Here is a 25,975-nt window from a genome sequence, read left to right as displayed (position 1 = left end):
TGAAAAGAGACATTGTTACAAAACACCAGAAAGTTTAATGACACTAGGAGATTGTCAAGCCAAGCCTCCGATACTGGGTAAGTCTACAAGGTAGGGAGGGATGCATTTCCTGTTTGTTCAAAACACAAACCATGATATCGAAGTGCCAGAAGTTCTTTATTGGTTGTTAAACCTGTTGGTGTAAAATTTGTTGCATATATTTTATATAAATATGGCATCAAAATGTTGAAAATCTGATTTCCCCCTAGCTGATCATGCTCTGCCTCCATCTTTGATCGTATTGTGATGAAACAGGCAGGAAGAGTGAGCTCGTCTGTGGTGGTCGGTGAACCCTCAACCTTCTGGCCCAAAGCCCTGCGTGGCATCAACTGTGGCAGAAAAGCATGCTGAAGTGGCGAAGTCGATATCCACGTTTATAAAAACAGGGTCGCAACAGTTATAGTTATTTGTTGTCGTAAACATTATATTGAGTTAATTCTACGAGGGGGAGGGTCGTGAAAATATTTTTATCTGTGGAGAGGTACATTTCAATCTGTCCCTAATTATATACAGTTTATTATTCACAAATTAACATAAATTGGAAAGCAGAATGTATTCATACGTACTATACTGTAATTACTGGAAATACAAACAGACATTGGTTTTGTAAGTTAATGGAAAGATTGTTTTGGCTGAATTTATTCAAATATACATTTAAATTGCAAGTTCATGTTCATAGGAGATTCTTAAAAAGCACATCTTCACATAGACAGGGTAATAAAGAGATAATGGACACAATAAGCACAATGGACAATACAATTACATGCAGGGGCAAACTGGGACCAGAAACCGGCCCAGGCATTTCTAACACACAAATCAAATCAAATGTATTTATATTGCCCTTCTTACATCAGCTGATATCTCAAAGTGCTGTACAGAAACCCAGCCTAAAACCCCAAACAGCAAGCAATGCAGGTGTAGAAGCACGGTGGCTAGGAAAAACTCCCTAGAAAGGCCAGAACCTAGGAAGAAACCTAGAGAGGAACCAGGCTATGAGGGGTGGCCAGTCCTCTTCTGGCTGTGCCGGGAGGACTGCCCATGTTTTTCCTTAAAGCCCTCTTTACTAGCCAAATTATTATTATTTTTGTCACGGTTGTCATCGGTAATAGAGGACCAAAACGCAGCAGGTATGTGTATGCTCATCTTGCTTTTTAATAAATACAAAATGAACACCAAAATAACAAAGAACGAACGATCAACAAAAACAGTCTGGTAAGGCAGAAGGCTAAACACAGAACAATCTCCCACAAAATACAAGACAAACACACCCATCTAATATAGGACTTCCAATCAAAGGCAACACCAAACAGCTGCCTTCAATTGGAAGTCCAACCCCAATTAACTCAACATAGAACCATACTCACTAGACTCACATAGAAATACATAAACATAGACCATCAACCAAAAACCCATTTTAACAAACACACCACCCTGAACCACATAAAACAAATACCCCCTGCCACGTCCTGACCAAACTACAATAACAATTAACCCTTATACTGGCCAGGACGTGACAATTTTGCTAAAAAAAAAGCCAATTTAGACAGGCCCACTGGGCTAAAGATGAATCAGTCCATCTGGCATTTGCCAGAATTGCCCATTTGCCAGTCCGTCCTTGATCACATGGAAGAATCAACACCCATGCAGGACATCCTCCTTCGGCCACTTGTATTCCGTTAAATCTGTTTCTCTGAGGAGCCCTGCATGTGAAACACAGACACAGAGATACAGGATAAAGACAGTATGGTGTCTGTATGGGAAACACAGAGATACAGGATAAAGACAATATGGTGTCTGTATGGGAAACACAGAGATACAGGATAAAGACAGTATGGTGTCTGTATGGGGAAACACAGAGATACAGGATAAAGACAGTATGGTGTCTGTATGGGAAACACAAAGATACAGGATAAAGACAGTATGGTGTCTGTATGGGGGAACACAGAGATACAGGATAAAGACAGTATGGTGTCTGTATGGGGGAACACAGAGATACAGGATAAAGACAGTATGGTGTCTGTATGGGGAAACACAGAGATACAGGATAAAGACAGTATGGTGTCTGTATGGGAGACACAGAGATACAGGATAAAGACAGTATGGTGTCTGTATGGGAAACACAGAGATACAGGATAAAGACAGTATGGTGTCTGTATGGGAAACACAGAGATACAGGATAAAGACAGTATGGTGTCTGTATGGGGAAACACAGAGATACAGGATAAAGACAGTATGGTGTCTGTATGGGAAACACAGAGATACAGGATAAAGACAGTATGGTGTCTGTATGGGGAAACACAGAGATACAGGATAAAGACAGTATGGTGTCTGTATGGGAAACACAGAGATACAGGATAAAGACAGTATGGTGTCTGTATGGGGAAACACAGAGATACAGGATAAAGACAGTATGGTGTCTGTATGGGGAAACACAGAGATACAGGATAAAGACAGTATGGTGTCTGTATGGGGAAACACAGAGATACAGGATAAAGACAGTATGGTGTCTGTATGGGGAAACACAGAGATACAGGATAAAGACAGTATGGTGTCTGTATGGGGAAACACAGAGATACAGGATAAAGACAGTATGGTGTCTGTATGGGGAAACACAGAGATACAGGATAAAGACAGTATGGTGTCTGTATGGGGAAACACAGAGATACAGGATAAAGACAGTATGGTGTCTGTATGGGGAAACACAGAGATACAGGATAAAGACAGTATGGTGTCGGTATGGGAAACACAGAGATACAGGATAAAGACAGTATGGTGTCTGTATGGGGAAACACAGAGATACAGGATAAAGACAGTATGGTGTCTGTATGGGAAACACAGAGATACAGGATAAAGACAGTATGGTGTCTGTATGGGGAAACACAGAGATACAGGATAAAGACAGTATGGTGTCTGTATGGGGAAACACAGAGATACAGGATAAAGACAGTATGGTGTCTGTATGGGAAACACAGAGATACAGGATAAAGACAGTATGGTGTCTGTATGGGGAAACACAGAGATACAGGATAAAGACAGTATGGTGTCTGTATGGGAAACACAGAGATACAGGATAAAGACAGTATGGTGTCTGTATGGGGAAACACAGAGATACAGGATAAAGACAGTATGGTGTCTGTATGGGAAACACAGAGATACAGGATAAAGACAGTATGGTGTCTGTATGGGAAACACAGAGATACAGGATAAAGACAGTATGGTGTCTGTATGGGGAAACACAGAGATACAGGATAAAGACAGTATGGTGTCTGTATGGGGAAACACAGAGATACAGGATAAAGACAGTATGGTGTCTGTATGGGAAACACAGAGATACAGGATAAAGACAGTATGGTGTCTGTATGGGAAACACAGAGATACAGGATAAAGACAGTATGGTGTCTGTATGGGGAAACACAGAGATACAGGATAAAGACAGTATGGTGTCTGTATGGGAAACACAGAGATACAGGATAAAGACAGTATGGTGTCTGTATGGGGAAACACAGAGATACAGGATAAAGACAGTATGGTGTCTGTATGGGGAAACACAGAGATACAGGAAAAAGACAGTACGGTGCCCACAGAAATAGAATCAAGGTTTTATTTATATGATGGTGCCAGATTAGAACCTTTATTAGCCCATAGCTAGCCTGACCCCAGATCTGTTTGTGCTGTCCTGCGTATCCTGCCTGCCTGTCCTGTGATATCCCACTGGGCACAAACTGATTGAATCAACGTTGTTTCAACGCAATTTGTCAACGTTTTGTGATGTGGAATCTACGTGGAACATACATTGTTTGGGGATGGGGGGTGAAATTTAAATCACAGGATTGTGTCATTATGGTAAACTAATTTCAACATAAACAGAATATATTGAATTTTGATAGTTTTAAAACAATATCAGATATTCAAGGTTATGGCCACTATCAGAAAGAAAAACATTAGGCAGGGCAGCACCTCCAACTGGAGAGTTAATCTGTCTTCCATCCAAGGTTTTAACATGGATCACTTGTACCATGTACTATAATGTAACTCTCAACTGCAATCCAGGTCATTTGGTTCTGCTATTAGACGAAACACAGTGATAACACATTAATCCGTTCTATAAATGATAAAATATCTGACACTGTATCCCCATTTTAACTTTGTTGTGCTTTTCAATAGTTGAAAGAGCAATGACAGACGTTTGGTTGACAACTAAACCAAAAATCAGACATTGTTTTTTCCATTTAAACTTGGTTGTGCTTTTAGATGGTTGAAATCATGGTGACAACACATTGGAAATTCAACTAACTTTGGGCTGTCTTTTTTGATTGGGTGAATATAAATTGTAATCTCATTGATCAACGTCTAAACCAAATATTTCCCAACTTATCCTCGTTGAAATGATATGGTGTGCCCAGTTTGGATCTGTTTGTGCGGTCACTGTCACCCTGACCGTAGGAGTTGGCAAGACAGTACAAAACTGATCTGGGACTCCTCTAGCACAAGGCATAGATAGAAGAGGAGAGAGGTGGCTGTGTGATGAACCTTTATCAATAGTTGTAGTGAACTCACCTGGAACTTCCAAATCATAACCATGACGACCAGGCCGTAGAAGGTACTCTTAGCGATGAAGATGCTGTAGGCCAGCTTGGCAGTCCGGGTGCTCTTCACATAGTAATCTGCAAGGACAGTAATACATTCAAATGACCTTGATTAAGGTGGTATCAGATGATGTTGTTAGCAGATCGTCCATTGAGAAAAATACAGCACAACCAATGATCTAGGCCAGTGTTTCTTGGTCCTGGGGATATAACCAATGATCTAGGCCAGTGTTTCTGGGTCCTGGGGATCCAACCAATGATCGAGGCCAGTGTTCCTTGGTCCTGGGGATATAACCAATGATCTAGGCCAGTGTTTCTTGGTCCTGGGGATATAACCAATGATCTAGGCCAGTGTTCCTTGGTCCTGGGGATATAACCAATGATCTAGGCCAGTGTTCCTTGGTCCTGGGGATCCAAAGGGAAGCTCATCGTTTTTTCCCCTAGAACTGACACACCTGTTTCCGCTAATCAGGCTTGATGATTAGGTAATTAGTGGAATCAGGTGGGTAGTTCCAGGGCAAAAACAGAAATATGCACCTTTTTGGGTCCCTAACCCTAACCCAGGACCAGGACCAAGACCGGGAAAACCCTGATATACCCCTAACCCTAACCCTAACCCTAACCCAGGACCAGGACCAAGACCAGGAAAACCCTGATATACCCCTAACCCTAACACTAACCCTAACCTTAACCCCAACCCCAACCCTAACCCTAACCCCAAAGCCAACCCTAACCCTAACCCTAACACTAACCCTAACCCCAACCCCAACCCTAATCCTAACCCCAACCCTAACCCCAACCCTAACCCTAACCCCAACCCTAACCCTAACCCCAACCCCAACCCCAACCCCAACCCCAACCCTAACCCTAACCCTAACCCCAACCCTAACCCCAACCCCAACCCCAACCCCAACCCTAACCCTAACCCCAACCCCAACCCCAACCCTAACCCTAACGCTAACGCTAACGCTAACCCCAACCCTAACCCTAACCCAGGACCAGGAAAACCCTGATATACACTGCAGGTCATCAGTACAGTATGCAGGTCATCAGTACAGTATGCAGGTCATCAGTACAGTATGCAGGTCATCAGTACAGTATGCAGGTCAGCAGCACAGTATGCAGGTCATCAGTACAGTATGCAGGTCATCAGTACAGTATGCAGGTCAACAGTACAGTATGCCATGTATTTAGGCATGAAGAGAAATATTTCTGTAGTATATAATGGGCACATTTACCTGTCGTTATCTCTCCCCCACTTTGACCTGAAAGAAACAAAGAAGGAGAGTTTTAGATGAGATTATACATCACAGTACCACTTAGACATAGGGGAATGCATTAGAGCCTCACAACTAGTGTACTAGTTCAGTCAAATCTCTTTCTTCTCATAAACACAGACAGTGTTCATTGTTTTATTACCTTGGAGATCTCCACTGATGGTGTGTTTCACATTTATATATCCATTCCCATTGTAAAAGCTGACAATGCAGGTGAATCTGTTGTCTGGGTTTTGCCAGTCTTTGGCTGGGACTCTCAGTCTGCTGGTGATACTGTATAAACTATCTTTATCCCACAAGGCCTTGTTGTCGGTCCCGGCGCCTTCAGTTCTGTTGACATTGTTGACTTGCCAGAAGACCGTGACATGGTCGGGGTAGAAGCGGGTGGCTACACACACCAGGGTCTTCTTCTTCTTGTTGTTTCTATCTTTACACTCCTTAGCCGAGGGTGCTAGGACTTTCACTGTGGGTTCAGTGACTTTGATGTTTGGATCTGCAGGGAGAAAACAGTGGAATGTTTTAACACTCAATCAATGGCTCTGTATGTTGTTGACGTCATACCTGAACCTGAGTGCTTTAAAACACAGTTGATCACAAAATGAATCAATGAGACAGTTAATCACAAAATGAATCAATGAGACAGTTCATCACAAAATGAATCAATGAGACAGTTCATCACAAAATGAATCAATGAGACAGTTCATCACAAAATGTGTTAATCACAAAATGTCTGCCAAGTCAAACACATAGAAACAACAGCAGCTTGGAATGAACCATTTTGTTACCTAACTGTACCACCCCTATATAATGTAATCAGTCAAGACTGACTAGAACATAGAGGTTATTATAACAGTATTATCACAGTTTTATTATAGTATTATTATTACAGTAGTACTATTACAGTAGTATTATTACAGTATTATCACGGTATTATTATAGTATTATTATTACAGTAGTACTATTACAGTAGTATTATTACAGTATTATCACGGTATTATTATAGTATTATTATTACAGTAGTATTACAGCATTATTATTACAGTAGTATTATTACAGTATTATCACAGTATTATTATAGCATTATTATTACAGTAGTATTACAGCATTATTATTACAGTAGTATTATTACAGTATTATCACAGTATTATTATAGTATTATTATTACAGTAGTATTACAGTGTTATTATTACAGTATTATTATTGAAGTAGTATGACAGTATTATTATTACAGTAGTATTAGTATTATTATTAGAGTAGTATTATGAAATTATTATCACTGTATTATTAGTACAGTAGTATTACAGTATTATTATGACAGTATTATGACAGTATTATTATAGTATTATTATTACAGTATTACTACATTATTATTATTATTACAGCATCATTATTAGAGTACTATTAATACAGCAGTATTGCAATATTATTATAGTATTATTATTACAGTAATATTATTACAGTATTACCACTGTAATATTACAGTAGTATCACAGTATTATTATAGTATTATTATTATAGTAGTATTACAGTATTATTATGATATTATTATTACAGTAGTATTGTAATATTATTATAATATTATTATTACAGTAGTATTACAGTAATATTATTACAGTATTACCACAGTAATATTACAGTAGTATCACAGTATTATTATAGTATTATTATTATAGCAGTATTACAGTATTATTATGATATTATTATTACAGTAGTATTACAGTATTATTCTTGCAGCGTTCTTACAGTATTATTATTACTACAGCATCATTAAAGTATTAGTATTACATTATTATCACATTATTATTATTACTACAGTATTATTATTGAAGTATTATCACATTATTATTATTACAGTAGTATTACAGTATTATTCTTACAGCGTTCTTACAGTATTATTATTACTACAGCAGTATTGAAGTATTAGTATTACATTATTATCACATTATTATTATTACTACAGTATTATTATTGAAGTATTATCACAGTATTATTATTACAGTAGTATTACAGTATTATTCTTACAGCATTCTTACAGTATTATTATTACTACAGCAGTATTGAAGTATTAGTATTACATTATTATCACATTATTATTATTACTATAGTATTATTATTGAAGTATTCTTACAGTATTATTCTTACAGTATTCTAACAGTATTATAACAGTATTACTACAGTATTCTTACAGTATTCTTACAGCATTCTAACAGTATTACTACAGTATTCTTACAGTATTATAACAGTATTCTTACAGCATTCTAACAGTATTACTACAGTATTCTTACAGTATTATAACAGTATTACAACAGTATTCTTACAGCATTATAACAGTATTCTTACAGTATTATAACAGTATTGCTACAGTATTATAACAGTATTACTACAGTATTCTTACAGTATTATAACAGTATTCTTACAGCATTCTAACAGTATTACTACAGTATTCTTACTTATAACAGTATTACTACAGTATTCGTACAGTATTATAACAGTATTACTACAGTATTCTTACAGTATTACTACAGTATTCTTACAGTATTATAACAGTATTACTACAGTATTCTTACAGTATTACTACAGTATTCTTACAGTATTATAACAGTATTACTACAGTATTCTTACAGTATTCTAACAGTATTACAGTATTCTTACCCAGAACTGTTAGCTTAGTTCCTTCTCCAAAGTAGGCAGCATAACCACCAGAGCACACCACATACTCACAGACAGAAAACCAAGAGGATTCTAGCTACCCATTGGTGTATTTGCAGTAGTTTGGCTTGTAACAAAGGAAGTAATGCTGTATTTCTAAGCATGTCTATGTCAACAGAGCACAGGGCTAATTCACTTTATCATTAGCTCTTTGTACAGCTTAAATGCCCCCCCTCCTGAATATTTTCATGCTCAACTATGCCAGGAATGCAAAGTAAACAAACCCCTTCATTTAAAAATAATTTCATGACGATGTATTTGCAATATATTTTTTAAGAAAGTTGAAAAGCTGAATCCCTTACCTAGAACAGTGAGTCTGGTACCTGAACCAAACTCTGCCTTATCCGTGTACCACAGAGACATACCATACGCTACATTACAGACACTGGATTACACCTGACACAGATCTGTTACTTTGCCTGTTCGGAACTATTATGCACTTCCATTCAAACTGATACATCACCACAATATAGACTCATACAAACCAAAGCCTGAGGAATCAAAACATTGTTTTATAAACCATAAAGAGATTTTCTCTCTATCTCTGTTTCACACAACGGATTTAAAAAAATACTACAACGTCTCTTTCAGTAACAGATAAACCCATGACTGCATAGATAACACATGACAGAATCAGTTTTCTCACCTAGAACTGTGAGTTTGGTGCCATTGCCGAAGTATGCCGGGTTAGTGTTCACACTGATACACAGCTACAGAGATAACCCCTCCTCACTACTCAGTACGAGCAGAGTTTAGGTGTAGTCTTTACACCCCAACCTGCTGTCTTTGGTTGTTGGATTTTGTTATTCTATGAAATGTAATGACATCACAAAATCATTTCCATATTATGTAGAGATGAAATGATCATTGTTTTGACCGAAGTACCTAAGACTGTGTCTGGTTCTACTGCTAAGGAACCTCTTCTCCTCTAGCTGATATGTATTATAATGAAGGTAGACTGTGTCTGGTTCTACTGCTAAGGAACCTCTTCTTTGTGGGCAGGGAGCCAGACAGCTTTATACCATGATGACTGGAGCACATAACTAATGCCTTTACTGGGATCCATTTAAATATACTCTCTTACTTTAACACGATTTAGACGTATAGTCAAATTAGATATTTTCTATATTGCCAAATGTTAATTTGTTGGTCTTTGTTAGTCCCTCGTGTACATTTGTCAGATAGAGTCCACAACAGTTCATTGTTCATTTTCTTACCTAAAACGGTGAGTTTGGTGCCGGCTCCAAAATATGCCTCCGAGTACGAGCACAGAGACACAAGGCTGTATCTTTACCGTCTCTCTGACTTTGTTTTGACTCAATCTTTGTTAGTCTGTTAAAGTTATTTCAAAACTCTTCACAGGAACTCTGAGACATTCAGCTGGGGGGGGGGGGGGGGGGGGGGGGGGGGGGGGGTAAATCTGACATAGTTTATAACCAAATCAATTATGGTGACTATTTTACTAATGAAATTCAAGTGCGTTCCACCTCGACCAATCTTTAGGTCACATTCCAATCCATGAACATCAACCACACACTGTAACCTACAGATTGTAACCATAAGATGGAAAGGTGTACAAATTACATGTAGTTTAAAAACAACGTCACAATCAGGTGCAAACGTTATATTATGTTGGTGTAATGTCTCACCTAGAACAGTTAATCTGGTTCCTCCACCGAAGTAAGCCTGGCTGGTACCACCAGCACAGTGGATTTACTCAGCCTGTATATAACCACGTCAGGAGGACTTTTAATGATACTACCCAGTCGTTCTGTTACAGTACAATTCTCTAATAAACTTTACAACCACATACATTATAACCACATAGCTTACATGTTTTATAACCAACAGATTACTGCACTTTTTCAGTGTCATTTCTCACCTAGAACAGTTAACCTGGTTCCTCCACCGAAGTAAGCCTGGCTGGCACCACCAGCACAGTACAGTGGAACACTGCTATAATATAACTATATGGGCACGCTGAGCCTGGCTGGCACCACCAGCACAGTACAGTAGAATACTGCTATAATACAGCTATATGGGCACGCTGAGCCTGGCTGGCACCATTAACACAGTACAGTGGAACACTGCTATAATATAGCTATATGGGCACGCTGAGCCGGGCTGGCACCATTAAACAGTACAGTGGAACACTGCTATGATATAGCTATATGGGCACGCTGAGCCTGGCTGGCAGCATTAACACAGTACAGTGGAATACTGCTCTAGTCTAGCAAGTCCTTTTTTCGTCAACTTTAAATCCCGATCGTACATGGCCTTTGATAACTGTATTGTTCAAGACGTCCTACCAATCAACACCAAGTTTTAACCAGTTTACAAGACCGACACAGATGACTCAAACCATACTGTAATACTACAATATCAAATCTCTTCTCACGAGTATGTTGTCTCACTCACATTCACTGTCCATACGCCAAACACAGTGTACAGATTACTTACCGAGAACTGTTAATTTGGTGCCTGATCCAAAATGTGCCTCATAGTTGGCACAGTGTACAGGCTGAACATCAAAAAGCATTGACTGGAGGTGACACTAGTATGAACTAATCTAATGTACTGAATCCATAATCAACTAACTAACTCATCACCAAAACCCCTAGACCACACACAGAGTCCCATTCGTTCCATCATGGTGAATATTCTCTTACCCAGAACGGTCAGTTTGGTCCCTGCTCCAAAGAATGCAGGATCATAGTTGTCACAGTGCCGACATACTGAGCAGTAATGTAACCAACCACTAGCTACTGAACTTGGCATCTAAAATAATACCTTGCTTTTTAATACAAGTCAATGGTTCAAATAAACCATTAGATGAACCAGTACAGTAAGTAAATAGAGGAGAAAGAATTTACCTAAAACAGTGAGTTTCGTTCCATTACCAAAGAAGGCTGGTTGAGTTTGAGTCACAGTGTTTTCACATCAACCGTTTAGTTCAGCTGTATAATGGACACTTTATTATACTATTAAATGGCAATCACACATCTTCAGGGTTACAGATCTTTATCAATGTCATTCATCTGAAGTGAACTTACCTAAAACAGTGAGTTTGGTTCCATTCCCAAAGTAGGCCTCACTTCCAGTGTCACACCGTTCGCCTCCTCTTCTAAAAATACCTCAGATCTCTTTGTCATTCAGCCTCAAGGGAATATGAACAGAGATACTCAGAGATACTCAGGGATACTCAGAGATACCCAGAGATACTCAGGGATACTCAGAGATACCCAGAGATACTCAGAGATACTCAGGGATACTCAGAGATACCCAGAGATACTCAGAGATACTCAGAGATACTCAGGGATACTCAGAGATACTCAGAGATACTCAGAGATACTCAGGGATACTCAGAGATACTCGGAGATACTCAGGGATACGCAGAGATGCTCAGAGATACTCAGAGATACTCAGAGATACTCAGAGATGTGCAGGGATACTCAGAGATACTCAGGGATACTCAGAGATACCCAGAGATACTCAGGGATACTCAGAGATACTCAGAGATACTCAGGGATACTTAGAGATACTCAGAGATACTCAGGGATACTCAGAGATACTCAGAGATACTCAGAGATACTCTAAAAATAACTACTGAGTTCAGCAATGCGTTTGAGGAGATTTTATGGTCAAACAGGAATCGGATAAACTCCCCTATGTAACTAAATCTGACTTCATAAGTTTGTTGTCTTGTCCAGGAAAATGCTCCAAATAAAGTCGATTTTTATAATCCTGAAGATTGGTTGAAATCTTGTTTTATCCTTCAGTATTATCGAAGCATCTCTCCAGACTCCTCAACAGTCTGTAGTAGTGTGTGAATAGGCCCCAGCCCTCTCCTGTATGGAAGTGAATGGTAGGAGGTTTTTGTACGGCGTCTCTGTGTAAATATATCACCGTGGCCCCCTGTCCCCACAGTGTGAAAGCATCACACAAAAACACTCGTTCTGTTCTTTCTGTTATTTAGTTTCCCTCCCCTGTTCTCTCTCTGTATCTCTCTCACCATCTCAGTCTCTCAGTATCTGTCTGTAGCAGCAGGTGCGTCTTCACGGAGGGCTACTGCAGTTGGAGCCTGTTCTGACCCTATAAATAGAACAGCAAATTCAGGATTTTAATAATAAACATTTACATTTGGATATTTTTTTCTATTGATTGATGTAATGAATAACATCAATAAAAAAGACAATGTAAAAAGACAATATCCAAATGTAATGTTTATAATTAATATTATGACATTTTACTGTTGTTACTGGAGTGGGATCCTGGTCCAAACTGACAGCTTCTATTTCCGTCAGCAGTACTTAGAAAAGCAGCAGGGAGGAGAGGAGGGGGAGGAGAGGAGGAGGGGGAGGAGGGAGGAAGAGGAGGAGGAGAGGAGGAGGGGGAGGAAGAGGAGGAGGAGGAGGAGAGGAGGGGGAGGAGAGGAGGAGGAGGAGGAGGAGAAAGAGGAGGAGAAGGAGGAGGAGGAGGAGGGGGAGGAGAGGAGGAGAGGGAGGAGGGAGGAAGAGGAGGAGGAGAGGAGGAGGGGGAGGAAGAGGAGGAGGAGGGGGAGGAGAGGAGGAGGAGGGGGAGGAGAGGGAGGAGAGGAGGAGGAGGGGGAGGAAGAGGAGGAGGAGGGGAGGAGAGGAGGAGGAGAGGAGGAGGGGGAGGAAGAGGAGGAGGAGGAGGAGAGGAGGGGGAGGAGAGGAGGAGGAGGAGGAGGAGAAAGAGGAGGAGAAGGAGGAGGAGGAGGAGGGGGAGGAGAGGAGGAGAGGGAGGAGGGAGGAAGAGGAGGAGAGGAGGGGGAGGAGAGGAGGAGGAAGAGGAGGAGGAGGAGGAGAGGAGGAGGGAGGAAGAGGAGGAGGAGAGGAGGAGGGGAGGAAGAGGAGGAGGAGGAGGAGAGGAGGGGGAGGAGAGGAGGAGGAGGAGGAGGAGAAAGAGGAGGAGAAGGAGGAGGAGGAGGAGGGGGAGGAGAGGAGGAGAGGGAGGAGGGAGGAAGAGGAGGAGGAGAGGAGGAGGGGGAGGAAGAGGAGGAGGAGGGGGAGGAGAGGAGGAGGAGGGGGAGGAGAGGAGGAGGAGAGGAGGAGGGGGAGGAAGAGGAGGAGGAGGGGGAGGAGAGGAGGAGGAGAGGAGGAGGGGGAGGAAGAGGAGGAGAGGAGGGGGAGGAGAGGAGGAGGAAGAGGAGGAGGAGGAGGAGAGGAGGAGGGAGGAAGAGGAGGAGGAGAGGAGGAGGGGGAGGAAGAGGAGGAGGAGGAGGAGAGGAGGGGGAGGAGAGGAGGAGGAGGAGGAGGAGAAAGAGGAGGAGAAGGAGGAGGAGGAGGAGGGGGAGGAGAGGAGGAGAGGGAGGAGGGAGGAAGAGGAGGAGGAGAGGAGGAGGGGGAGGAAGAGGAGGAGGAGGGGAGGAGAGGAGGAGGAGGGGGAGGAGAGGAGGAGGAGAGGAGGAGGGGGAGGAAGAGGAGGAGGAGGGGGAGGAGAGGAGGAGGAGGGGGAGGAGAGGAGGAAGAGGGAGGAAGAGGAGGAGGAGAGGAGGAGGGGGAGGAAGAGGAGGAGGAGGAGGAGAGGAGGAGGAGGAGAGGAGGAGGAGGAGGAGGAGAAAGAGGAGGAGAAGGAGGAGGAGGAGGAGGGGAGGAGGAGGAGGAGGAAGAGGAGGAGGAGGGGGAGGAGAGGAGGAGGAGGAAGAGGGAGAGGAGGAGGAGGAAGAGGAGGAGGAGGAGAGGAGGAAGAGGAGGGGGAGGAGGAGGAGAGGAGGGGAGGAGAGGAGGAGGAGAGGAGGGGGAGGAGAGGAGGAGGAGGAGAGGAGGAGGAGAGGAGGGAAGGACAGGTAAATGTTTTTTATAAATCTAAAAATGTAAATGACAGCTGTCTAAGTCACAGCCCTGTCCCCTCTCCCTCTCCTCTCCCCCTGCCATGCTGCATCATGTGACAGTAACAGCCTATCATAGAGCAGGGCTGACAAGATCCAGTCTAAAACTTGCAGTACCTTGTAACTTGATTCTAATTGCATTTGATCATATATTTATTTATTTATTTTTTATTCAACCTTTATTTAACTGGTAGAAGGTATCTGCTTTAGTGACGGTATCATTATATTGTGGAATGCTTTGTATAAAAGGTATATATGTATTTAGAGATAATCTTAAATGTGTTTCTTTTGTTTTATATCTCAAGCCAATGGAATTGAATTGAAAAGGATAGTTTTGACTTCTGATGTGAATTTGTGTAATCCCACAGTTACCCTCCAGAGGTCAGTGTAGGATCATCTCTGAGAAAAGTCTCCCTTTTTAATCGAAGAGCTTCATTTGATATCAAGCGGAGGCTTATATACTAGCAGTGGTGGAAAAAGTACCCAATTGTCATACTTGAGTAAAAGTAAAGAGACCTTAATAGAAAATGATTCAAGTAACAATGAAAGTCACCCAGTAAAATACTACTTGAGTATAAGCCTAAAAGTATTTGGTTTAAAATATACTTAAGTATCAAAAGTAAAAGTATAAATCATTTGAAATTCCTAATATTAAGTAAACCAGATGGCGCCATTTGATTTTGTATTTTATCTAGTTAGCCAGGGGCACACTCCATCACTCAGACAGAATTTACAGATAGCCAGGGGCACACTCCAACACTCAGACAGAATTTACAGATAGCCAGGGGCTCCAACACTCAGACATCATTTACAGATAGCCAGGGGCTCCAACACTCAGACATCATTTACAGATAGCCAGGGTCTCCATCACTCAGACATCATTTACAGATAGCCAGGGGCTCCAACACTCCAACGCTCAGACATCATTTACAGATAGCCAGGGGCTCCAACACTCAGACATCATTTACAGTTAGCCAGGGGCTCCAACACTCAGACATCATTTACAGTTAGCCAGGGGCTCCAACACTCAGACATCATTTACAGATAGCCAGGGGCTCCAACACTCAGACATCATTTACAGTTAGCCAGGGGCTCCAACACTCAGACATAATTTACAGTTAGCCAGGGGCTCCAACACTCAGACATAATTTACAGATAGCCAGGGGCTCCAACACTCAGACAGAATTTACAGATAGCCAGGGGCTCCAACACTCAGACAGAATTTACAGGTAGCCAGGGGCTCCAACACTCAGACAGAATTTACAGATAGCCAGGGGCTCCAACACTCAGACATCATTTACAGATAGCCAGGGGCACACTCCAACACTCAGACAGAATTTACAAATGAAGCATGTGTGTTTAGTGAGTCCGCCAGATCAGAGTCAGTAGGGATGACCAGGGATGTTTTGTGTTTAGTGAGTCCTCCAGAACAGAGGCAGTAGGGATGACCAGGGATGTTCTCTGTTTAGTGAGTCCTCCAGATCAGAGGCAGTAGATGACCAGGGATGTTCTGTGTTTAGTGAGTCCTCCAGAACAGAGGCAGTAGGGATGACCAGGGATGTTCTCTGTTTAGTGAGTCCTCCAGATCAGAGGCAGTAGATGACCAGGGATGTTCTGTGTTTAGTGAGTCCTCCAGAACAGAGGCAGTAGGGATGACCAGGGATGTTCTGTGTTTAGTGAGTCCTCCAGAACAGAGGCAGTAGGGAGGACCAGCGATGTTCTCTGTTTAGTGAGTCCTCCAAATCAGAGGCAGTAGGGATGACCAGGGATGTTCTCTGTTTAGTGAGTCCTCCAGATCAGAGGCAGTAGGGATGACCAGGGATGTTCTGTTGGTAACTGTGTGAATTTGGCAATTTTCCTGTCCTGCTAAGCATTCCAAAGCATTCCTGTAACAAGTACTTTTGGGTGTCAGGGGAAAATGTATGGAGTAAAAAGTACATTGTTTTCTTTAGGAATGTAGTGAAGTAAAAGTAAAAGTTGCGAAAAATATAAATAGTAAAGTACAGAAACCCCGAGGAAAATGACTTAAGTAGTACTTTAAAGTATTTTTACTTAACTATTTCTTTAAAAGTAGAAGTTCAGCAAAGGACCAACCTAGTAGTAAAGTTACTTGGAAAGATAATCTTGATCTAAACTTATCTTTAAAAGAATGTAGCTGTAAATAACTGATTCATAACACAAACAGGAGACAGTCTTTACAGAAAGGCAAACAGGAGACAGTCTTTACAGAAACACAAACAAGAGACAGTCTTTACAGAAACACAAACAGGAGACAGTCTTTACAGAAACACAAACAGGAGACAGTCTTTACAGAAATACAAACAGGAGACAGTCTTTACAGAAACACAAACAGGAGACAGTCTTTACAGAAACACAAAACACAATATACATAACACAAACGTAACAGTAAAGGCATAAATCCTCAAATACAAACTTGTTTAAACCTAGCTAGCTTGCTATGTGAAAATGTGTGGTTAATTAAATGTGTGGTTAAATAAATGTGTGGTTAATTAAATGTGTGGTTTAATTAAATGTGTAGTTAAATAAATGTGTGGTTAATTAAATGTGTGGTTTAATTAAATGTGTGGTTAATTAAACGTGTGGTTAATTAAATGTGTGGTCAATTAAATGTGTGGTTTATTAAATGTGTGGTTAAATAAATGTGTGGTTTATTAAATGTGTGTTTAATTAAATTTGTGGTTAATTAAATGTGTGGTTAAATAAACGTGTGTTCAATTAAATGTGTGGATAATTAAATGTGTGGTTTATTAAATGTGTGGTTAATTAAATGTGTGGTTAATTAAATGTGTGGTTAATTAAATGTGTGGTTTATTAAATGTGTGGTTAATTAAATGTGTAAAACAAATTCCTATTATGAACCCAAACTTCAGGCTGAAGAATCTGAGGATGGATCTGAGGATGGATCTGAGGATGGATCTGAGGATGGATCTGAGGATGGATCTGAGGATGGATCTGAGGATGGATCTGAGGATGGATCTGAGGATGGATCTGAGGATGGATCTGAGGATGGATCTGAGGATGGATCTGAGGATGAATCTGAGGATTTTTATTTATTTATTTCACCTTTATTTAACCAGGTAGGCAAGTTGAGAACAAGTTCTCATTTACAATTGCGACCTGGCCAAGATAAAGCAAAGCAGTTCGACAACATACAAAAACACAGAGTTACACATGGAGTAAAACAACATACAATCAATGATACAGTAGAAAAATAAGACTATATACAATGTGAGCAAATGATGTGAGATAAGGGAGGTAAAGGCAAAAAAGGCCATGGTGGCAAAGTAAATAAAGTATAGCAAGTAAAACACTGGAATGGTAGAATTATAATTTGAAGAAAGTTCAAAGTTAAAATATAAATAATATGGTGCAAAAGAGCAAAATAATAAATAAAATAAATAAATACAGTAGGGGAAGAGGTAGTAGTTTGGGCTAAATTATAGATGGGCTATGTACAGGTGCAGTGATCTGGTAGCTGCTCTGATAGCTGGTGCTTAAAGCTAGCGAGGGAGATAAGTGTTTCCAGTTTCAGAGATTTCAGAGGATGAATCTCTTGGTGTAGATACGGTGTCAGAGACAAGTCGCAAGTGAGTGATTGACAGAGTGACCACAGATTTCTGTTAGTGACAGACACAACAATAACCTAAACATGTTTTGGTCATTGTGTCCATGCGGCCCTTTGATCTTTCTAGAAAAGGCCAAGGGACGTCCAGCTGGTGGCTGATCTTAACCAGGTTCTACAGTGGATTCTATTAATGCCCCGGGTGAACCAGGTTGGTGTTGATTACATTCCTTATGGAACCAACCTGCCTCCTCACACCCGGCAAGAGCCGGGTGCCCTGTTTCGGCCAACCGTGAAGTTGGCTCTAAACAATAGTGAGGTGCAGTAGGTTAAGCACGTGGAGTAATGAGTAAGATCCTTTGTTTTCACATGTTAAAGTGATTGCTTTTGATAAAAACGCGTTCTGCCTTCCCATATTAAAAGTAGTTATAAAATTCAATAATGTATTCTATGGAAAAGAGACATATGTTCCTGGACGATGCATCATGCTGCCTTGTTGACAACATGACCGAGCAGTGCAGATGATCTATTTCAGAATGGCACTCCTCTCTAACCGCTTTTGCGGTCATGGCTAGAAGGGATCAAGCTTTTGTCAAATTAATGTAAAAAGTCGTTTTTTTGTTGTTGACATTTTAGCTAACCCTAACCCTTTTCCTAACCTAACCTAATTCTCCTAACCCGCTGCGTAAGTTATTCAAAGATAAGTGCTCTAAAACAGACAAATAAATAAACCCTAACAAAAACACAAAGTCTGCAATAAAGCTAGCTACAACATCTGTCATGTGTGTTTTGTTAATAAATGTTTCAAATAAATCAATGTGTCAGGTCCTGCTACGAAAAGTGAAATCTGACATTAATTTGACAAAAACTGGATCCCTTTTAGCATGTACCTGTACAAGCCTCCGGTTAATAAAATTAACTAAATGTTGCCTTTTGTTGAATTTATATAACAACATTCTGACCTTGTTTAGCATTATCTAGTCCAAATATGGGATGATTCCATTATTTGTATCCGTTTGAATCGCTTTCAAAGGAGAACTTTTATTTTGAAGGCGATCTGCAAATTCCACTATTGTGGCTAGCTTGGTTGATTACGCCACAGGCAACAATAACTGGCGACTAGTTCATTTTCAGACAAATATTTTCAACTCTTCAATATAGTTTATCCGCTGGTGTGTGTGTGTGTGTGTGTGTGTGTGTGTGTGTGTGTGTGTGTGTGTGTGTGTGTGTGTGTGTGTGTGAGAGAGATCCGCTGACCACCGCATTTAGAACATGTTGATCAAGTTGAAGCTGGGTTTCCCAAGTTATTTGGTAGATGCTAACTGCTCATGCCGGCAGGCAGCTCTGTAGAACATCTGTGTGATGTCAAGAGTCATGAATATTAATGTAATTGCGTTGCTGGGCAATTATGGACATTAAGCTAGCTAGCTATCTTGCTAAGTTAGCTAGCTAACGTTAGTTAAAACAGATGAAAATGGGTTGACGTTAGTAAGTTAATAGACTATGGTTAAACGTTTCCTTGTGTTGTGTGTCTTTTATTGCAGGCATCGTTTTGTTTGTGTCTAACAACGTTAGATACTGCACATAGGTAATGTTTCTAACATAGCATTAGGTACGTTCACGTTTGAAAATTAATTACTAGCCCTCGTTAAGATATAGCTACAGCTAGGTAGGTGTCTTTAGTAGGGCTTTCAGTCATTGAAAACAAAGACTTCTATCTATCTGTGTTGTGTATCATTAATATTTTACATAGCTAGCTAGCTAGCTAGCTAGATAGATAGATAGATAGATAGATAATGCTAGCTACTGAACATATCGCGATTAGCGGACACTATCGTTAGCTAGTAGTTAGCCAGCGAACTAGTTAGTTGTCTGTGACCTAATGTTAGCTCAGCGTGACAGGTCATGTAATCACTTCTAAACTCATCAGTCAGCGTGACAGGTCCCGTTATCTCTTCTAAAACCATCCCTCAGTGTGACAGGTCATGTAATCACTTCTAAACCCATCACTCAGTGTGACAGGTCCTGTTATCTCTTCTAAACCCATCACTCAGTGTGACAGGTCCCGTTATCTCTTCAGAACCCATCACTCACCCTGACAGGTCCCGTTATCTCTTCTAAACCCATCAGTCAGCGTGACAGGTCCCGTTATCTCTTCGAAAACCCATCAGTCAGCGTGACAGGTCTCGTTATCTCTTCGAAACCCATCAGTCAGCGTGACAGGTCCCGTTATCTCTTCAGAACCCATCAGTCAGCGTGACAGGTCCCGTTATCTCTTCGAAACCCATCAGTCAGCGTGACAGATCCCGTTATCTCCTCTAAACCCATCAGTCAGCGTGACAGGTCCCGTTATCTCTTCAGAACCCATCAGTCAGCGTGACAGGTCCCGTTATCTCTTCGAAACCCATCAGTCAGCGTGACAGGTCCCGTTATCTCTTCTAAACCCATCAGTCAGCGTGACAGGTCCCGTTATCTCTTCTAAACCCATCAGTCAGCGTGACAGGTCCCGTTATCTCCTCTAAACCCATCAGTCAGCGTGACAGGTCCCGTTATCTCTTCTAAACCCATCAGTCAGCGTGACAGGTCCCGTTATCTCCTCTAAACCCATCAGTCAGCGTGACAGGTCCCGTTATCTCTTCTAAACACATCAGTCAGCGTGATAGGTCCTGTATCACTTCTAAAGCCAGTGTGTAGTCTGGTTATGTTTGTTGCTGTTATAGTCATATGGTTCACCACAAACAAGTCATACAACAATTTTGATGGGATTTTAAAATCGGCGATTTCACTGCCATCCTCACGCACTGTTGCACCTACAACACTAATCTAGTGAGCACCTTTAGTGTTCCGGCCAATCAAGGCATTTGATTGGTTTGACGTGTTGCAAGGCGTCACTGATTTCCACTGAAAATAGAATTCCTTTCCCCAACAACCAAGAGAATGAACTAAAGAGAGAAAAAGGAAAAGACTATTAACATTTAAAGCAAAGAACACGAAGGACAACTGAAATCATAACAGCAATGCCAACTATATATGTTTGTGTGCATGTCTGGCACTATTACATGTATGTGTGTGTTCTTGTACGCGTTTATTTGAATGAGAGTGTGTGTATATGCATGTGTACAAACACCTGCACGGCATCAGCCTCAGGCAAACCGTCATTAGCTGTAAAAACACTGCCACTTAGTGTCATTCAAACATACTTTTTATTATGTTTTATTTTGACTTAAAAAAAAACTTTTATCTTTGACCATAATTCTATCTCCCGCACAGCAACTCTACTCCCACTTGTCTCCAATTCCACATCCTAACCCTCAGCTTCCCTCAGCCCATCCCATCTATCTCTGCTGGCCACCCACTTCGGGTTTCAACTCAACACATATCTTTCAACTATGCTGTGATGTTTAACGTACAATTTCAATCTATCTAATCGAATAGAATCCACAGATTGCAAGTTGAAGATAAATAGTTTTACTAAGAGTATTAGTATATTAGTAATTGACTGACCTGGTCTCTCCAGATCTCCTAACAGTACTATTTCTAAGGTACATTTTAGATCAATGTTCTGCATTTTCAGCCATTCCTGAACCTGAGACCAAAAACAGGCTACCTGAGGGCAATACCAAAATAAATGGTCTATTGATTCTGTATCCTCACAACAAAATCTGCAGAGCTTTGATGATTTTATGCCCCAAATATTCAACATTTTGTTGGTGGCAAGAATTCTATATAATATTTTTAGCTGAAAAGCATGAAGTCTTGAATCTTGCGTTGTTTTAATATCAACTCATACACCCTGTACCATGGAATCGGTACATAAAAAATCTCTTCCCAACTATTTTGCAATCTGTATGGCACAGTTGTCAACATGCTGGTCCTCAAATGAAACTGGTATACTTTCCTATTTATGCTATTATTATGCCTCTGCCAGTTTTGATCCTTTATATTGGGCAGACAGACCAGTTCCCTACCTCCTCCCACTGCCACCCGCCTCCTCCATTTTTGGGGTAATGCTGTAATCAATTGGTTGAACAGACCTTCCTGTACAATTCTGATAACTCCATGAAGGACATAACTCTACCATTCCAATTCACAATATAATTTAAGAACAAAATACGCTTTTCAAACATCTTTCTCATAAATACAGGGATTTTATCAACCAGCACATTTGAGTTCAGCCATAACATTTGGTGTAATATTTGTTCTATCTTTTCAGGGGGATAAAATTGAAATTATAGCCTGCTTGTTTGAAAAAGAGAGATACTTTGAAAAAAGTATTGTTTTCAATTAATTGAATATGAGACATGGCAATCTGCACAAAGGCAAAAAGGCAATTTTTAAACAATGGATGAGCTTTTCTTAATAATCTACTTGAGAACCATTTAGGTTCATCCCAATTCATATTCATTATATAGACAGGTACGTTTTATTTTGTCTGTGTAAGGCATGTATATGGGTGGCGAAGTCAAGTGCAAGAGAGCAGAGTATAATAAACAGGCACACTTTAATACCGGTAAACAAATGACAGCATATTTTTTTATTTATTTTACTGGGCAAGTCAGTTAAGAACAAATTCTTATTTTCAATGACGGCCTAGGAACAGTGGGTTAACTGCCTTGTTCAGGGGGCAGAACGACAGATTTGTACCTTGTCGGCTCGGGGACTCAAACTTGCAACCTTTCGGTTACTAGTCCAACGCTATAACCAGTAGGCTACCCTGATGATGATGATGATGATGATGCTACCCTGCTGCCACATACTAAAAAAACAAAAACACGGTCTAAAACAAAAGCAGCGCCTGACAAATATCCACGTAACAAATAAACAATCACTCACAAATACAACATGGGGAACAGAGGGTTAAATTATAAACAAGTGATTGGTTGAGTGAAGCCAGGTGTGATAAGACAAAGACAGAACAAATGGAAAATGAAAAGTGGATCGGCGGTGACGTCGACCGCCGAATGCCGCCCGAACAAGGAGAGGGACCAACTTCGGCGGAAGTCATGACAGTCTGGTTTAGCGTCCCAGATAAAGCGAAATATTTTTTGCTCATATGATTTGAAAAAACAAATCATCAGGAGTAGGCAGCGACATAAGTAAGTGAGTAAACTGAGATATGACTAAGGAGTTAATCAGGGAAATTTTTTCCATAAATAGACAGGTATTTACCTCTCCATGGTTGCAGGATCTATTTTTACAAGTTTTCTATTGAAATTCATTGTGGAGAGCTTGTTTATATATTTTGTGATATGAATACCAAGTATGCATTCTTCACCATCAGCCCATTTTATAGGTAAACTGCAGGGTAATGTAAAAGTTGTATTTTTTAAAAGATCCAATAACTAATATTGTACACTTATTATAATTCGGTTTTAGTCCAGAGAGTACAGAAAAGTTATCTAGATCTTCAATGAGATATTGCAGAGATCTAGCTTGTTGACTAAATATAAAACTTGAGTCATCGGCATACATGGACACCTTTGTTTTTAAGCCTTGGATTTCTAATCCTCTATTGTTGTTATTGGATCTGATTTTAATAACTAGCATTTCGATGGCCATAACGAATAGATATGGTGACAGAGGACACCCTTGTTTAACTCCTCTTGACAATTCAAAACTCTCTGAGAAGTAGCCATTATTTATTTTTTTACACTGAGCTATGAGGCAGAGTTCCCAGCTGGATCACTGAGCTACTGAGCTATGAGGCAGAGTTCCCAGCTGGATCACTGAGCTATGAGGCAGAGTTCCCAGCTGGATCATTGAGCTATGAGGCAGAGTTCCCAGCTGGATCACTGAGCTATGAGGCAGAGTTTAAGTCTGGATTCAAGGTGTGGAGCCCAGAGAGCCAGGAGTGAAGTAGGATATCTGTAATTCAGTGGTTTCTGACAGTCCAGAGGATGCAGAGAAGGGACCAGGCAGTGTATCTGTGTGCTGCCAGTACATTAGTGAAGCAGGGATGCTCAACTCTGTGACAAAATCATATTTTGGAAGGGGAGTACCAGCCTGGCAGGATGTCTATCCGACAGGGGAGTACCAGCCTGGCAGGATGTCTATCCGACAGGGGGAGGCACAGCCTAGCAGGATGTCTATCCGACAGGGGGAGTACCAGCCTGGCAGGAAGTCTATCCGACAGGGGGAGTACCAGCCTGGCAGGAAGTCTATCCGACAGGGAGAGTACCAGCCTGGCAGGATGTCTATCCGACAGGGGGAGTACCAGCCTGGCAGGATGTCTATCCGACAGGGGGAGGCACAGCCTGGCAGGATGTCTATCCGACGGGGAGGCACAGCCTGGCAGGATGTCTATCCGACAGGGGAGGCACAGCCTGGCAGGATGTCTATCCGACAGGGGGAGGCACAGCCTGGCAGGATGTCTATCCGACAGGGGGAGGCACAGCCTGGCAGGATGTCTATCCGACAGGGGGAGTACCAGCCTGGCAGGATGTCTATCCGACAGGGGGAGGCACAGCCTGGCAGGATGTCTATCCGACAGGGGGAGGCACAGCCCAGACATTATAACATTTATCAAGAGGATGTGGTGATGAATACAACTCTCTCTCTCTATACTGCTGTAGAAGGCAGCTGGTGCTTTCAGTTCTGTGTAGAAGGATGTCTCCGACAACATATGGACAAGGCTTGCTCATCTGATTTCCATGTGAGGTTCCCTCAATCTCAATATGAATACATTTAATAGCTAACTGTATCTTACTGTATCTCTCTTAACATGCTTTCTATGCAAATCTCATCTGTAAAAATGTCAAAATGAATGACAGATGTATTGAGTTGCCTTAGATTAATTCAGACTGGCTACGGTGTATCAAGATGGACAAACAGTACTATTGCCGCTATTTTCTCGTTTTTCAAGCGGTCTTCACGGAGTATGCGAGCACACTGGGGGCCAGCTGAACTGAAGCATGCTGATGCCATTAGTGACCTTGGGGGAGGGGCTTCAGTGACCTTGGGGGAGGGGCTTCAGTGACCCAGGGGGAGGGACCTCAGTGACCCTGGGGAGGGGCCTCAGTGACCCTGGGGAGGGGCTTCAGCGACCTTGGGGGAGGGGCCTCAGTGACCCTGGGGAGGGGCTTCAGCGACCCTGGGGGAGGGGCCTCAGTGAGAGCCGTACTGTGTGTACAATGAGGTTGAATGTCATTCACAGAGACGATGAGTGACATGATGCATCCTATAGTCCTCCTGAGTTGGCTGGTTCTCCTGTCCCCAAGTGAGTGTCTGAGGTTAGCTTAGTAGCTGGGATTCATGGAGTAATTAGAGTTCTACCAACTCTTAATAGACACAGTGATGGCTTGTCTCTCGTCTTCCTCCTCTCTTCTCCTCTCTTCCTCTCCCCTGATCCCCTCCACTGCCCTCCTCTCCTCTCCTCCTCTCTTCCTCTCCTCTGCCCTCCTCTCCTCTCCTCTCCTCTCCTCTCTTCTCCTCTCTTCTCCTCTCTTCTCTTCTCCTCTCTTCCTCTCCCCTGATCCTCTCCCCTGTTCTCCTCTCCTCTCTTCTCTACAGGTCAGTGTGGAGCAGCAGCCCCCGTAGTGCTTCAGCCCAGACAGCTCCTCACCCTTCCTGGTAACACCACCACCTCCGGTCCAGTCACCCTGCAGTGCTCCCTGGGTCCAGGCTTCAGCATGTCCAGCTACACCATGATGTGGTACCGACAGGTCAGAGAAGTCCCCAGGGCTTTATGCATGTCGGTACTCTCTTCTGTTGTAGGATCAGTGTTGAGGAGCAGTGAACTGCATTTACTTCAACTAGTCATTTAATTACATTTTGCAGTAGCTTGGTGGTAGTTGGACTAAATTAAAATCTTGGTAGTGTTGTCAGTAGTTAATTACTGTTTTACCATGTAACGGTGTAGCTAACTACTGGAACTACACACTACTGTTTTACCATGTAGCGGTGTAGCTAACTACTGGAACTACACACTACT

At 41.6% G+C, this 25,975-nt stretch overlaps 1 protein-coding gene across 1 annotated transcript in view; it reads right to left on the bottom strand.

The window, feature by feature from the left end:
- Nucleotides 1-1,557: 1,557 nt before the first annotated feature.
- Nucleotides 1,558-25,975, bottom strand: part of LOC115161858 (immunoglobulin lambda-1 light chain) — a 39,891-nt gene continuing 15,473 nt past the window's right edge. The window contains exons 5-9 of the mRNA XM_029712673.1: nucleotides 10,494-10,541; nucleotides 6,045-6,395; nucleotides 5,864-5,890; nucleotides 4,597-4,703; nucleotides 1,558-1,739 (exon numbers count right to left, since the gene is read on the bottom strand). Of these exons, the coding sequence (XP_029568533.1) occupies nucleotides 1,716-1,739; nucleotides 4,597-4,703; nucleotides 5,864-5,890; nucleotides 6,045-6,395; nucleotides 10,494-10,541 (557 nt within the window). The 3' untranslated portion in view covers nucleotides 1,558-1,715. The remainder of the gene's footprint in view (nucleotides 1,740-4,596; nucleotides 4,704-5,863; nucleotides 5,891-6,044; nucleotides 6,396-10,493; nucleotides 10,542-25,975) is intronic.

Source organism: Salmo trutta, chromosome 25 (assembly GCF_901001165.1).
Source record: "Salmo trutta chromosome 25, fSalTru1.1, whole genome shotgun sequence".
NCBI classification, from domain to species: domain Eukaryota; kingdom Metazoa; phylum Chordata; class Actinopteri; order Salmoniformes; family Salmonidae; genus Salmo; species Salmo trutta.
The sequence above is the reverse complement of the archived record's forward strand: the minus strand, read 5'-3'. Positions and strand labels throughout refer to the sequence as shown.